The sequence below is a fragment of the Hemiscyllium ocellatum genome, chromosome 22, assembly GCF_020745735.1.
Source record: "Hemiscyllium ocellatum isolate sHemOce1 chromosome 22, sHemOce1.pat.X.cur, whole genome shotgun sequence".
Lineage (NCBI taxonomy): Eukaryota > Metazoa > Chordata > Chondrichthyes > Orectolobiformes > Hemiscylliidae > Hemiscyllium > Hemiscyllium ocellatum.
Window position 1 is genome coordinate 50,626,308 of NC_083422.1, and position 14,656 is coordinate 50,640,963.

Genomic DNA, 14,656 nt, shown 5'->3' on the forward strand with positions numbered 1-14,656 from the left:
TCACCCGTGTCCCTGTGTAACTGAAGCGTAACCTCTCCACCCTTTTATTCAATTCTTCTCACAACCAATAAGAACATTCTGTTAGCTTTCCTAATTACTTGCTGGATCTGCATATTAATCTTTTTGCAATTCTTGCACTAGGGCACCCAGATCTTTCTGCATCTTTACAAATTCAGGTGATGAGAACCAGAGAGGGGGTTGTTAGGGTAACAGGGAAGACCACATTGCCAGGTCCTGACCAGTGGAATCATCACAATTGAATAATAATGGATCAATCACAGATGACAGATCACATTTTTAAAACATTTCCCTTTCTAGTCAATAACTCGGCTTGCCTAATGATCTCAGTTTGATCAAAAAGAATCGCTTCGGAATGTTATAAATATGGGTTTGAAATGCTCACCAATGAGAGTCCTTGAGAAATTATTAAATCCATTGGAATTCAACACAATGAATTACGTTTATGTGTTTGCTCCAGGTAATGTAATGATTGGGTAGAATTTAACCTATTCTGTATAATGGATTGATTGGAAAAAGATTTGGTCTGCTGGGAGTGTGTACAATGAGAGTGACCTAGAAGGGGTTTGATCCATTGGAATTCTGTGCACTTAGACTGATTGGGAAATATTTTGGCCTATTGGAATTGTGTACACTAGGAGTGGCTGGGAAAGGTTTTGATCAATTGGAATTCCGCAAATTGGATTGGATGGGTAGGTGATTGATCCTTTGGTATTGAATGGGAAGGTATTTGGTCTATTGGGATTCTGTACATTGGGAGTAAATGGGAAGGGGTTTGATCTATTGGGATTCTATACATTGGGAGTGAATGGGAAGGGGTCTGATCTATTGGAGCTACAGTCATGTTTGTCTCATCTGGTCTCCTGAAAGCTTGGTATACTTTTCAATGTATATGAGGTTGTGGTTCTGTTCGCTGAGCTGGGAGTTTGTGTTGCAAACGTTTCATCCCCTTTCTAAGTGATATCCTCAGTGCTTGGGCGCCCCCTGTGAAGCGCTTCTGTGATGTTTCCTCCTGTATTTATAGTGTTTTGTCTCTGCCGCTTCCGGTTGTCAGTTCTTCCTGTCCGCTGTCGTGGCCGGTATATTGGGTCCAGGTCGATGTGTTTGTTGATAGAATCTGTGGATGAGTGCCATGCCTCTAGGAATTCCCTGGCTGTTCTCTGTTTGGCTTGCCCCTATAATAGTAATGTTGTCCCAGTCAAATTCATGTTGCTTGTCATCTGCATGTGTAGCTACTAAGGATAACTGGTCGTGTCGTTTCGTGGCTAGTTGGTGTTCATGGATGTGGATCGTTAGCTGTCTTCCTGTTTGTTCTATGTAGTGTTTTGTGCAGTCCTTGCATGGGATTTTGTGCACTACATTGGTTTTGCTCATGCTGGGTATCGGGTCCTTCGTCCTGGTGAGTTGTCTGAGAGTGGCTGTTGGTTTGTGTGCTGTTATGAGTCCTAGTGGTCGCAGCAGTCTGGCTGTCAGTTTGGAAATGCTTCTGATGTATGGTAGTGTGGCTAGTCCTTTGGGTGTCCTCGTTCCGTTGTCTTTCCCTTAGGCATCTGTTGATGAAATTGCGCGGGTATCCGTTTTTGGTCACCTAGATGTCACCTAGAAAGGAGACAAAACGTTTGCAACACAAACTCCCAGCTCGGCGAACAGAACCACAACAACGAGCAGCCGAGCTACAAATCTTCTCCCAAACTTTGAATGTATATGAGGGCCCCTAACAGAAATATTTATATTATCTATAACCACGAGTGAGGTGCCAGACAACTAGAGGGTGGCTAATGTTGTGCCTTTATTTAAAAAAGACTATAGGGAATCATAGATCTGTGAGTTTGACATCAGTGGTGGGTAAGTTGTTAGAGGTGATTCTGAAAGATAGAATTTAAATGCATTTGGAAAGTTAAGGACTGATGAGGGCTACTCAGCATGGTTTTGTTCAAGGGAAATCGTATCTCACAATCCTGTTTAAGTTTGTTGACGAATGTAACCAAAAAGATTGATGAGGGCAGGGAGTAGACGTTGGTCTTTAGTAAAGCCTTTGACAAGATTCCACATGGTAGATTACTTGGTAAAGTTAGATCACATGGGATTTAGGGTGAGCTTTCCAACTAGAAACAAAATTGGTTTGACGGTAAGAGGCAGAGGGTGGTGGTGGAGGGTTGTTTCTTGTTCTGGAGACATATAATCAGTGGTGTTCCACAGGGATCAGTGCTGGGTCCAATTTTGTTTGTCATTTTTTTAAACAATTTGGATGAGAATACTGGAGTAATTATGCAGATGACACCAAAATTGGTGGTATTATGGACAATGAAGAAAGCTATCTAAAATTACAAAGGGATCTTGATCAATGGGCTGAGCAGTGGCAGATGGTGTTTAATTTGGATAAATGCGAGATATTGCATTTTGGGAAAATAAACAAGAGCAGGACTTGTACAATTAATGGTAGGGCCCTGGGTAGTGTTTTTGGGATTCAGATACATAATTCTTTGAAATTTGTGTCACAGGTGGACTGGGTGGTCAATGTGGCATTAATATTTCTTCTTCTGCCTTTCCCCACACAGGTCACTACATGGGAATGACATCTCCACACTTCCTAAGGGAATCTTTGCTGATGTGACTTCTTTATCACATCTGTAAGTGAAAGAAATGTTCATTTGATATTATAGTAAAGTTAGGTGGCTAGTTCCCTGAAGCTTCTTTACATCTGTCTGTGCAAAGATCCTATGTCACAAATTGTGTTTGTGCGTGCACGCGTGTGCGTGTGTGTTGTGCATGTGTGCGCGTGTTGTGCATGAGTGCGCATGTATTGTGCATGAGTGTGCATGTGTTGTGCATGAGTGTGCATGTGTGCACGCGTGTATGCCATTATTGGTATCACCTTTTAATAAGTCCACTGATTTTTAAACTACACCAGCTACAGTGGGATTTGAACCTGTTCATTTGAGTATTAGCTTGGATTACCAGCACAGGTGGTTCCTGATTTATGAACAGGGGCTTGTTGTTTTGAATTCGACCCCGTTTAGGGGTGTATTAATAGTAATGATAAAGATTTGACAGATGAAAGTTGCCTGAATTTATGAGTAGGGGTTATTTTATATTGTCCTGCATTGTCATCTGACTTGTGAATGGATTCAGGAATGGAACCTGTTCAAAACCCAGGGACTGCCTGTAGTGTGACATTGCCATGAGGCTATGGTATTCCCAGGTCTAATCCCAGGAGGATTAAATGGGTGTCAGATAACGGCAAAACCAGGGTCAACCATGAAGCAACTCTCCGTTTCCACCAATAGCAGTATGGCTCATGTTTGGAGTCCTAAAACGCATTAACAACAATTCATTTACATAGCTGCCTCCTCAAACTGAAGTGCTTCACAGCCAATGAAGTATTCTTTGAAGTCTGTTGTAGGGTGAGAATTGCAGTAGAAAATTTGCATGTAGCAAGGTCTACAGCTGCATTCAGGACCGAATAATCTGTTTTTAATGATGGTTGGGGTGTATCAAGTCATGAAGGGTCTGGATGGACAAGAGAGTGAAAAACTCTGCCTGTTTGTGAAGCGATCGTGAATGAGGAGCACAGATTTCAAGTGACTGGAAAAAGAAGCAAGAGTGAAATGTGAGAAAGATTTCTTCACACAGCTAGAGGTTAGGGCCTGGAGTTCACTGTCTGAGAGCTTGACAGAGGCAGGTTCAGTTAAGGCTTTCAAAAGGGAATCAAGACTTTTACTTGAAAAGGGATAACAAACAGGGTTGAAGGGAGAAGGCTGGAGATTGTCACTATGTATGCTGCTCATTCAGGGAGCAGGTAGAAACATAGAAACATAGAAGATAGGAGCAGGAGGAGGCCATTCAGCCCTTTGAGCCTGCCCAACCATTCATCACAATCATGGCTGATTGTCCAACTCAATAACCTAATCCTACTTTCTCCCCATGATCTCTGATCCCATTCACCCCAGGTACAAAATCTAGCCATCTCTTGAATACATTAAATGTTTTGGCATCAACTACTTCCTGTGGTGATGAATTTTTGATGGGCTGAATGGCCTCTTTCTGTGCTGTAACTTAGCTGTGATTCTGTTCAGTTGTAGGATAGATATTAGCCAGAGTGTCAGGGTGGCCTGGCCGGCTCTTCATCAAGGGAGTGTCATGGGATCTTTCTCATCTGCTTAAGAGAGCAGGCGGGGCATCAGTTTAGCATCTCATTTGAAACACAGCACCTCTGACAAGGCAGCACTCCCTCAGTACTTCACTGGAGCATGGACCTAGTTGCTGTGCTCACATCACTGGAATGAGTCTTTTTTTGACCTTTAGCTTTCAGACTCAGGCAAGGTGTTTACCCACTTCAAAAGCTCTTCACTGGCTTAAAGACAGAAAGTCCTGAGGTTATGAAGGACACGACAAATGTAAGGTCTTTTTAATGCTTGTAGAGCATTTTTTCTATTCACTCATGGAACGTGGGTGTTGCTGGCTGGGCCAGTATTTATTGTCCATCCTCCTTGTCCTTGAGAAGGTGATAGTGAGCTGCCTTCTGGAACCGTTGCCATCCATTTGCTGTAGGTAGACACCTAATGCCCTTAGGGAGGGAATTCCAGGATTTTGACCCAGTGACACTGAACATGTCCCCCTTTATACTCAAGATTTGTAGCTCAGGTTGATGATACGTATGTAAGTTAGCTCGCTGAACTGGAAGGTTTGTTTTCAGACGTTTCGTCACTATGACTAGGTAACATCATCAGTGAGCGTCTCTGGTGAAACTTATAACTTTGCATTTTAACTCCCCAAAAGCACTTCATGCACACTGAGTTACTTTTCAAAGGTCGCTGATTGAATGGATAGACATTTTGCAGAGTACAGCCCCACAAGCAAGAACTGGGAACATTGCTAGCTGTTTCTGGCAGTACTGAAGGAGGAAGAAACTTCAGTGAATTGCTTTTTGCATAGTGTTACAGGACCCTCTCAATCTCCATTAAAACAGTGCCTCAATTTGAGATCACGGTCGAGTAACAGCTCCTGCAAGGGCACACCGCTCTCTTCATATTGCAGTGGGAATATCACCCTCAGAGTGAGATTCAAACATAGAGTGAGAATGCTACCCACTGCACTATAGCTGATGCTAATAGAGTTCTGTAACTAACTTAGAGTTATAAGGTGGAGTATAACATGACCTGACTCCCGTTCTCTCTCTTTCGCTTGCAGTGCCATTGGAGCTAACCCCCTCTACTGTGATTGCAATCTCCTCTGGCTTTCAGACTGGGTTAAAACTGGGTATAAAGAGCCTGGCATCGCCCGCTGTGCTGGACCAGGAGATATGGAGGGCAAGCTCCTCCTAACCACTCCCGCCAAGAGATTTGAGTGTCACGGTAAGAAGACTCCTTTCCTCTCAGTGCACCTGGAGGTGAGAGTTAGCTTATGCACAGCTCCCTAAGCCTTCCCCTAACCCCTACATTTCTACAAGAACTCCCTGATTTTGTGTTGAGCTACGCTCAATGTGTAAAGCATTGTTCATCCACAAGCATTCCAGCACATAGACTTCAGCACTGGTCCATGTATACTCCAAATTAAACCATGGTGCACATGGACTCCAGATTCAGCACTGGTCTGTAGACTCCAGATTCAACAGTAGTCCAGATAGAAACTAGATTCAGCACCGCTCCATGTAAACTCCTGATCCAACACTGCTCCGGATTCAGCAGTGATTGACATCAAGTCCTGATTCAATGCAGCTCCTGTCAGACAGCAACTAAGACTTGCATTCAGATAGCACCTTTTACACATTGCAATATCCTAAGGCACTTCAAGGGAGGGTAAATCAGATTTAATTTGACACTCTGAGTCATAAGGAAATAATAGAACAGATGATCAAATCTTGACTAAAGAGGTTGTCTTTAGTGAATTAATAGACAATAGACAATTCTGCCCTTCCAGCCTGCACCAGCATTCAATATGATCATGGCTGATCCTCCTTAATCACTGAAGAAGGAAGGTGAGGTGAGGAAGTGATGGTAGGGAATTCTAGACCCCAGCACCCAGGCAGGTGAAGGAATGATTGCCAAAGGGTCATAGAGAAACCTGGAGCCTACTCAGTTGCTTCATGTAAGTGTCTGAAGTTACCTTGCAGCTGCTATTGTGTGTCTCGATGTACCTCAATACGCTGATATCATTGGCCACTGCTAGCACTGAAGAGATCTCTAGAGCAGGAGCTGATCTTCCTGATTATTGCCCAAGGACAAAGAGTACAAATAAAATGTAGATATTTGACAACTAACGGCTCCAGCTGCCAATATTTCACAAATTAATGCCAGATATGCTGGAGCCTCCCAGCTGATCAGCTATTGCTTTCCGTATCACACACCACCATCATGTTGTTCTGTGTAGGTCCAACTGAACTCAGCATCTTGGCAAAGTGCAGCCCCTGCCTGTCAACCCCGTGTGAGAATCACGGAACCTGCCAGGATGACCACTTGGATTATTACAAATGCAACTGTCCGTTTGGCTACAAGGTAACAGCAGCTCCACAGCAATCCACCCAGCACCTCGGTGAGATTCCAGTCTGTAACTCACTCCCAGGGATCTGTTATTCTATATATTTAACTCCCTGAACTCCTCAGTTAGATTCCAGTCTGTAACTCACTCCCAGGGATCTGTTATTCTATATATATAAACTCCCTGAAACCCCTCAATTAGATTCCAGTCTGTAACTCACTCCCAGGGATCTGTTATTCTATATATATAAACTCCCTGAACTCCTCAATTAGATTCCAGTCTGTAACTCACTCCCAGGGATCTGTTATTCTATTTATAAACTCCCTGAAACCCCTCAATTAGATTCCAGTCTGTAACTCACTCCCAGGGATCTGTTATTCTATTTATAAACTCCCTGAAACCCCTCAATTAGATTCCAGTCTGTAACTCACTCCCAGGGATCTGTTATTCTATACATCAACCCCTGAAGCCCCTCAATTAGATTCCAGTCTGTAACTCACTCCCAGGGATCTGTTATTCTATACATCAACCCCTGAAGCCCCTCAATTAGATTCCAGTCTGTAACTCACTCCCAGGGATCTGTTATTCTATACATCAACCCCTGAAACCCCTCAATTAGATTCCAGTCTGTAACTCACTCCCAGGGATCTGTTATTCTATACATCAACCCCTGAAACCCCTCAATTAGATTCCAGTCTGTAACTCACTCCCAGGGATCTGTTATTCTATATATCAACCCCTGAAACCCCTCAATTAGATTCCAGTCTGTAACTCACTCCCAGGGATCTGTTATTCTATATATAACTCCCTGAACTCCTCAATTAGATTCCAGTCTGTATCTCATTCATGGGGATCTGTTATTCTATATAAATAAACCAACCCCTCAATTAGATTCCAGTCTGTACCTCACTCCTGGTTAAATGATATTCTATATATATAAGCCACCCTGAACCCTTCAATTAAATTCCAGTCTGAAACTCAGTCACATGACATTATGTCATGGTTTGACCTCAGTCCCTCTCTCAGTATAATGGAGGCAGGGTCTTGTGTTCAGGCGGTCTGTTATGTTTGTATTGTGTAGTAACATCAGATGACTTTGACCATATCATTCCAGCCTGTGGCATTTGACCCAAGAAACCACATTAGTCTGGGCGGACTCAGTCCAGAAAGCTTCACCTTCACCAACAGGGATAGCCATCCCTCGAGCAAGGGCAGAATCCGACAATAAGTAATTGTGTATTTTCTCCAACTCTTCAGGGTAGGCACTGTGAGTTTCCAGTTAGTGCCTGCATCCATCAGCCTTGTGACAATGGAGGGACATGCCATGTAAAGGAGGGAGACTCTCAGGCGTTCTGGTGAGTGGAGATCAGCTCCGAGATTATCAAGTTTCCTGTTCTTTCTAGGTCCTATTTACTCCCAAGCCAAGCTTCTGACCCCTTCCCTGAGACCGCTCGTGCCATCTCTATAACGTACTAGATATGAGGCCTGCTTCACTTGCTGAAGCCTTAGCCCTGCGTTTACCATCCACAAATCCAATTATTCCAGTATCCACCCGACCCACCACCCAACTCGACAACTTCTGCTGCCCACAGAAACCCCAGAATCCAAGTGCCCATCTCGCCCAGCTCCTGCGCTTTCTGCCTCACACTGGCTATCAGCTCAGTCCCAATTTTAAAACCCTCAGCCTCGTTTTCAGAATGCCCAGTGCTCCCACTGCCATCTCCCAGACCCCAGGCCCATAGCCTTCCAGGGTCTCTGCACTCCCCTGATTGTCATCGCTGATTAGAATCCCTCCACCAGACACGGCCCTTTGCTGTCTGCGCTCTGAGATCGGGATGGGGGGGAGCGGTCTGTAGGTGATCCAGGTGGGAGTCAAAGAGAGAACTCAGAATGAGCGCTCCTTCCTTAATTCTTTCTCACCCCATCCCCGGAAAGTCTTGACAGTGACCCAGGGCTGTAACCTAATCTAGTGTAACACATGTCACTCTGCCACTGCAGGGTGAATATAGTGTAAATAATCAGTGAGACTGACGTTCACTGGCTTCTGTGGGTTGGATTGAATTTGATCCACTGAGCACACAGACATTGACATTCCCAGCTGCTGCACTCAGTAACGTTCTCCACCCTTCTCCTCCTTCCTTCCCTTCCCTTGTTTTTTGCTTGGAATCATGTTGGAGGTGGGAGTGTGAGAGGGTGGGACACTGGGATTCGGTTTGTCACAGATACTTTACATGTAATCTCAGCTACTCACACCACCTCCCACCCCCCAGACCCCAGGCCTAGGCCTGACCTTGCTACTAACTCTCCACTGTCCTGTGTGGCCCCAGAGGGCTAATGTATGGGCAGCACCTCTGACAGTGCAGCACTCCCTCAGTACTGACTCTCTGACAGTGCAGCACTCCCTCAGTACTGACCCTCTGACAGAGCAGCACTCCCTCAGTACTGACCTTCTGACAGTGCAGCACTCCCTCAGTACTGACCCTCTGACATGACAGTGGTCCCTCAGTACTGGCCCTCTGACAGTGTGGCACTCCCTCAGTACTGACCCTCTGACAGTGCAGCGCTCCCTCAGTTACTGACCTTCTGACAGCACAGCGCTCCCTCAGTTACTGACCTTCTGACAGTGCAGCACTCCCTCAGTACTGACCCTCTTACAGTGCAACACTCCCTCAGCACTGACCCTCTGACAGTGCGGCACTCCATCAGTATTGACCATCTCACAGTGCTGCACCCCCCCCAGTACTGATCCTCCGACAGTGTGGCACTCCCTCAGTACTGACCCTCTGACATGACAGCGCTCCCTCAGTACTGGCCCTCTGACAGTGTGGCACTCCCTCAGTACTTACCCTCTGACAGAGCAGCACTCCCTCAATACTGACTTTCTGACAGTGCAGCACTCCCTCAGTACTGACCCTGGGACAGTGCAGCACTCCCTCCGCCCTGACCCTTTGACAGTGTGACACTCCCCTAGTCCTGTGTTGCTGGTGGCACAGACTGAGCCTAACATACAGTGGGACCTGTTAAATAAAAAGGGAAGCACTCACTCTCTTATCGTTATAATGGATTAATTATTTATTGGGAAGTCTGGGGTCAGGTTGTTTTCTGTTGGAAAGTGGTGTGTTTGTTTGAGTGGACTTTAGTTTCTTCCTGGTGTTCCTCTGACAGGTGTACGTGTCCAGATGGTTTCCAGGGGAACACCTGTGCTATCAATATTGATGACTGTGAAGAAAACGCCTGCAGAAATGGTGCCACCTGTTTGGATGGAGTTAATAACTACACCTGCCTGTGTCCCCCACATCACACAGGTACACACTGATACACAGCACGACTGACTGGCCAGGGCTGCAGGCTACAAATAAAACAGCTGCATTTCTGTCACATCTTTCCCAATCTCAGGACATCTCAAAGCTGCTTATGAAATATAATCACTCACAAGATAGGACAATCAGCTACAAACACACACACACTCAAACACACGCACACACACACACACACATACTCACACATACACACTCACAGACACACACACTCACACACTCACACACACACACACACTCACATACACACACACATTCACAGACACACACACACACACACACTCACACACACATTCACAGACACACAGACACACACACACACTCACATACACGCAGACACACACACATTCAGACACACACACACACACTCACACAGACACACAGACACACACACATTCACAGACACACACACAGACACATACACTCACACAGACACACACACACACACTCACATAGACAGACACTCACACAGACACACACACAGACACACTCACACAGACACACACACTCACACAGACACACACTCTCACACACACACACACACACTCGCACAGACACACACATTCACAGACACATACAGACTCAAACACCGACACAATCTCACATACAATCACACACAGACATACACACTCTCCCACATTCACATACAGACACACACACATTCACACACGCAACACTCAGACACATACACACACATACACACATTCACAGACACAGATGCACATAAACACACACACACACACACTCTCACACATTCACACACACATAAACACACACTCAAAGACACACAGACACACACACACAGGTACATATACACACACACTTAGACACACACACAGCTACACACAGACAGACATAGACACATATACACACACACTTAGACACACACACATTCACACACAGACACACGCACACGTTCACACATACAGACACACAAACACTTATACTTGCACACACATATTCACACACATGCAACACACACCACACACAATACACACATAACACACACAACCCACAAACTCTCACACTTGCATGCACACATATGCACACAGCCACAAACACACACGCTTGCATACAACACATACACACACACAACGCACCCAGACACACAACACACCCACACACAACACACCCACACACAACACACACAGATACACATGCACGTGCGCACGTACAAAGACATTTTTATGAGATGGGTAAAGGTCTGAAATTTGGTTAGGGACTACAGATGTAATTAAACAATTCTTAAAAACTCTGTTAACCGTCTTCGTGGATGCTGCCAGACCTGCTGCATTTCCCTGGCAATTTCTGTGTTTTTCTCAGATGTGACACCCTTGCTCATCTTCCAGTGGATCACCCACCTGATTGGGCAGGCAGGACCTGTCTCCAACCCTTCAGCTCAAAGGCAATGCCTGAGGAAATGCAGCACCCCTTCAGTCCCACAGCAGTAGCATCAACCTCTCTGGAGTGTGACTGGATTGAAGCTGCTAATTTTGACACAGCGATAAGACAGCACTCCCCACTGAGGCAGCGTTTTGACTGACTGTGCGGGTGTGTGTGGGATATAGGGATGGAGTTGATGGGGAGGCTGGGAAGTGAACATTTCAGACCAGTGATGTCCAGGTCTCTGTGTGAGGAAGACATTACGTGCAGCACCTGTGAAAGTTGGCTTTGTGCAGAATACCGTCTCCCTTGCTACACACTGATCGCTGCATCCAACTCTGCACAGAGGCTTGGTTTTGAATAATTACAAATTAGCAATTCCCTTCAATTAGACAATAGTCATCACCAGCAGCAGGCGGCTAATTAAGAATTAGAAAGCGAGGAAAGCCTTGCAGTTGGCTCAGGAACCAGTGAATGTGCTGCATCAGGAGTTCTCTCTGTTCAGGAAATTAAATACTCAATCCCTTCACCATCAGCAACGAGACTGTGGAGGAGGATTCTCAAGGAGATTTCTCGCTGTCACTCTTCTTGTTCACACTATCTCTCATCATCCCATCAAAAAATAGCCATTTGGCCCATCAAGGTGCTGTGCTAGTCTCTAAGATCATTACTGAGCTTCTACATCCTCACACACTGTCCCTTTATCTATTCATTCCCAAAATCCTATGATATCAGTCAGGAGCACGCTCCTCAACTGAGTCTTGGCTGGGCTGAGGGGGAGGAGAGAAATCTGAAGATTTATACCTGAAGAGTTACTGTCGATCTCAGTTGGAAAAGTTCCGAATCTGCTCCCTTACCCTGAGACTGTGCCCCTGCATTCCCAGATCCCTAGACGAGGGATGGGGGTATTGCGGGGCTCACATCTTCTCAATGTCCGACATGACACGTCCTTCAGGAATCTGAGCTGTTTCAATCAGACCACACTTCACACTTCACACTCTGGTAGTGCTGAGTACACGGAACCCAAAACCCATGAGGGTAACCTCAGGGAGTGGTGACTAACTCAGGGAAGCTGTTGCAAGTAAAGTTGTTGTGAGAAAAGGTGCACTTGCAAAGAACATGGAAGCTTGCATTTCTACAGCATCTTTTACAATCTGATACGGTTTACAGCCAATTCTGTATTTTTTCTTTTGACATGTAGCCACTGCAGTAATGCAGCAACATATGTATACACAGGAGGATCCCAGAAACAGCAATTTATTGGTGAATGTCAATTCTTAAAGATGTTAGTTGAAGGATTAATATCAGTAAGAATACCTCTGTTCAACATAGTGCTTTGGCATTTTTTAAAATTATGCCCAGGAGTGTAAACAGGACTCCAGTTCATCACCTCCTTTGAATTAACAGTCTGTCTGACCGTGCAACACTCCCTCAGTGCTGAGTAAGTGAGCATTTATCTATATGTTACACTTGGGTTACTGGGTGAGATTTGAACCTCAAGTTTTAGTTCCGTTGGTAAGAGTTCTACACACATGGTCACCATCGCTCCAAAGATGTCTAGAGCACGTTGTGGATGTTCAATATGAGCTGCATCCTGACCCCGGCGTGACCTTGTTCTCTGTCTCAATAGGTGACCTGTGTGAGGAGCTGGTTGACCATTGTTCACCTGAATTAAACCCTTGCCAGCGAGACCCCAAATGTGCAGTTACTGCCGAGAGGCCCAGGTAAGTACAGAATTGGAACCAAAATGGTCTACTCAGGTCAAACCCCAACTATGTTATAGGTTAGTCAGGGAATAGGTTCAGGTTTTACTAAGATACTGGGTGGATGCAGAAGGTTCCATGAACTAGCCTGAAAGTGAAAACGTTTCACTCTGTGTTTAACCCCATGCTATCCCTGTCCTGGGAGTGTATGATGGGGACAGTGTAGAGAGAGCTTTACTCTCTATCTAACCCTATGCTATCCCTGTCCTGGGAGTGTATGCTGCGGACAGTGTAGAGAGAGCTTTACTCTCTATCTAACCCCATGCTGTTCCTGTCCTGGGAGTGTATGCTGCGGACAGTGTAGAGAGAGCTTTACTCTCTATCTAACCCCATGCTGTTCCTGTCCTGGGAGTGTATGATGGGGACAGTGTAGAGAGAGCTTTACTCTCTATCTAACCCCATGCTCTGCGTGTACTCGGAGCATTTGATTGGGGCAGTGAAGACTTGCAATTTTAAAAAGCAGATGAAGTTTTACTCTGTATCTAACCCCATGCTGTCCCTGTCCTGGGAGTATTTGATGGGGACAGTACTGTATATAGAGGCTGTCACTCTGTATCTAAGCTCATGATATATCTGCTCTGAGAGTGTTTGATGGGAACAGTGTAGAGAGAGCTTTACTCTGTATCTAATCCTACACTGGCCTTGGCCTGGGAGTGTTTGGTGTGGACGGTATAGAGGGAGTTTTACTCCGTACCTAATCCCGCACTGTCCTTGTTCTGGGGAGTGTTTGGTGTGGACGGTATAGAGGGAGTTTTACTCTGTACCTAATCCCGCACTGACCTTATCCTGGGAGTGTTTGATACATCCAATGGATAGGAAACTGCAGGGGTTTGCCCTCTGTCAATGGGTCCCTGACCATCTCAATCCTAATTCTCTAACGGAACTCTGGCTCCACGTTTTGCAGATGTGAATGTAATTCTGGATCTGTCAGAGATAACTGCAGTGTTGCTGTTGACAATTGTCAGGATCACAAATGTCAGGGAAACAGTGTCTGCATCGATGGAATCGACGGGTATACCTGTCTGTGCTCGGAAGGTTACAGGTGAGTGATGAGGGTGTTTTACCCATTTTTTGACTCTATTTGGAAAGACAAGGGCAGTAGATTTTAGGTCAGAGTGGTGCTGGAAAAGCACAGCAGGTCAGGCAGTATCTGAGGAGCAGGAAAATCGACAGCTCAGCACTGTCCTCATGACCTGCCAATCTCCCTTCCCACCTATCTGCTCCACCCTCCCCTCTGACCTATCACCTCCATCCCCAACCCCCATTCACCTATTGTACTCTTTGCTACCTTCCCCCAGCTTCCTCTCTGACCTATCACCTCCATCCCCACCCCCATTCACCTATTGTACTCTTTGCTACCTTCCCCCAGCTTCCTCTCTGACCTATCACCTCCATCCCCACCCCCATTCACCTATTGTACTCTGTGCTATCTTCTCGCCAGCCGCCCCCGGCTGGGGAGATTTATCTCTCCACCCTGCAGGCTTCCTGCCTCCATTCCTGATGAAGGGCTTTTGCTCGAAACATCGATTTTCCTGCTCCTCGGATGCTGCCTGACCAGCTGTGGTTTCCAGCATCTGCAGTCCTCACTTTTCCCGAAGGGCAGTAGATTCCCCTCCAATCCGCTCACCACCCTGACTTGGCAATACGTCGCCGTTCCTTCACTGTCACTGGGTCAAAATCCTGGAATTCCCTCCCTCG

General features: G+C 45.8%; 1 protein-coding gene across 1 annotated transcript in view; it reads left to right on the plus strand.

Annotated features, from left to right (window-relative positions):
- The window catches only part of slit1a (slit homolog 1a (Drosophila)), a 278,048-nt gene that overhangs the window by 236,097 nt on the left and 27,295 nt on the right, over positions 1-14,656 (plus strand). The window contains exons 25-31 of the mRNA XM_060842211.1: positions 2,577-2,648; positions 5,209-5,372; positions 6,388-6,512; positions 7,753-7,850; positions 9,661-9,800; positions 12,826-12,919; positions 13,863-14,000. Coding sequence (XP_060698194.1) covers positions 2,577-2,648; positions 5,209-5,372; positions 6,388-6,512; positions 7,753-7,850; positions 9,661-9,800; positions 12,826-12,919; positions 13,863-14,000 — 831 coding nt within the window. The remainder of the gene's footprint in view (positions 1-2,576; positions 2,649-5,208; positions 5,373-6,387; positions 6,513-7,752; positions 7,851-9,660; positions 9,801-12,825; positions 12,920-13,862; positions 14,001-14,656) is intronic.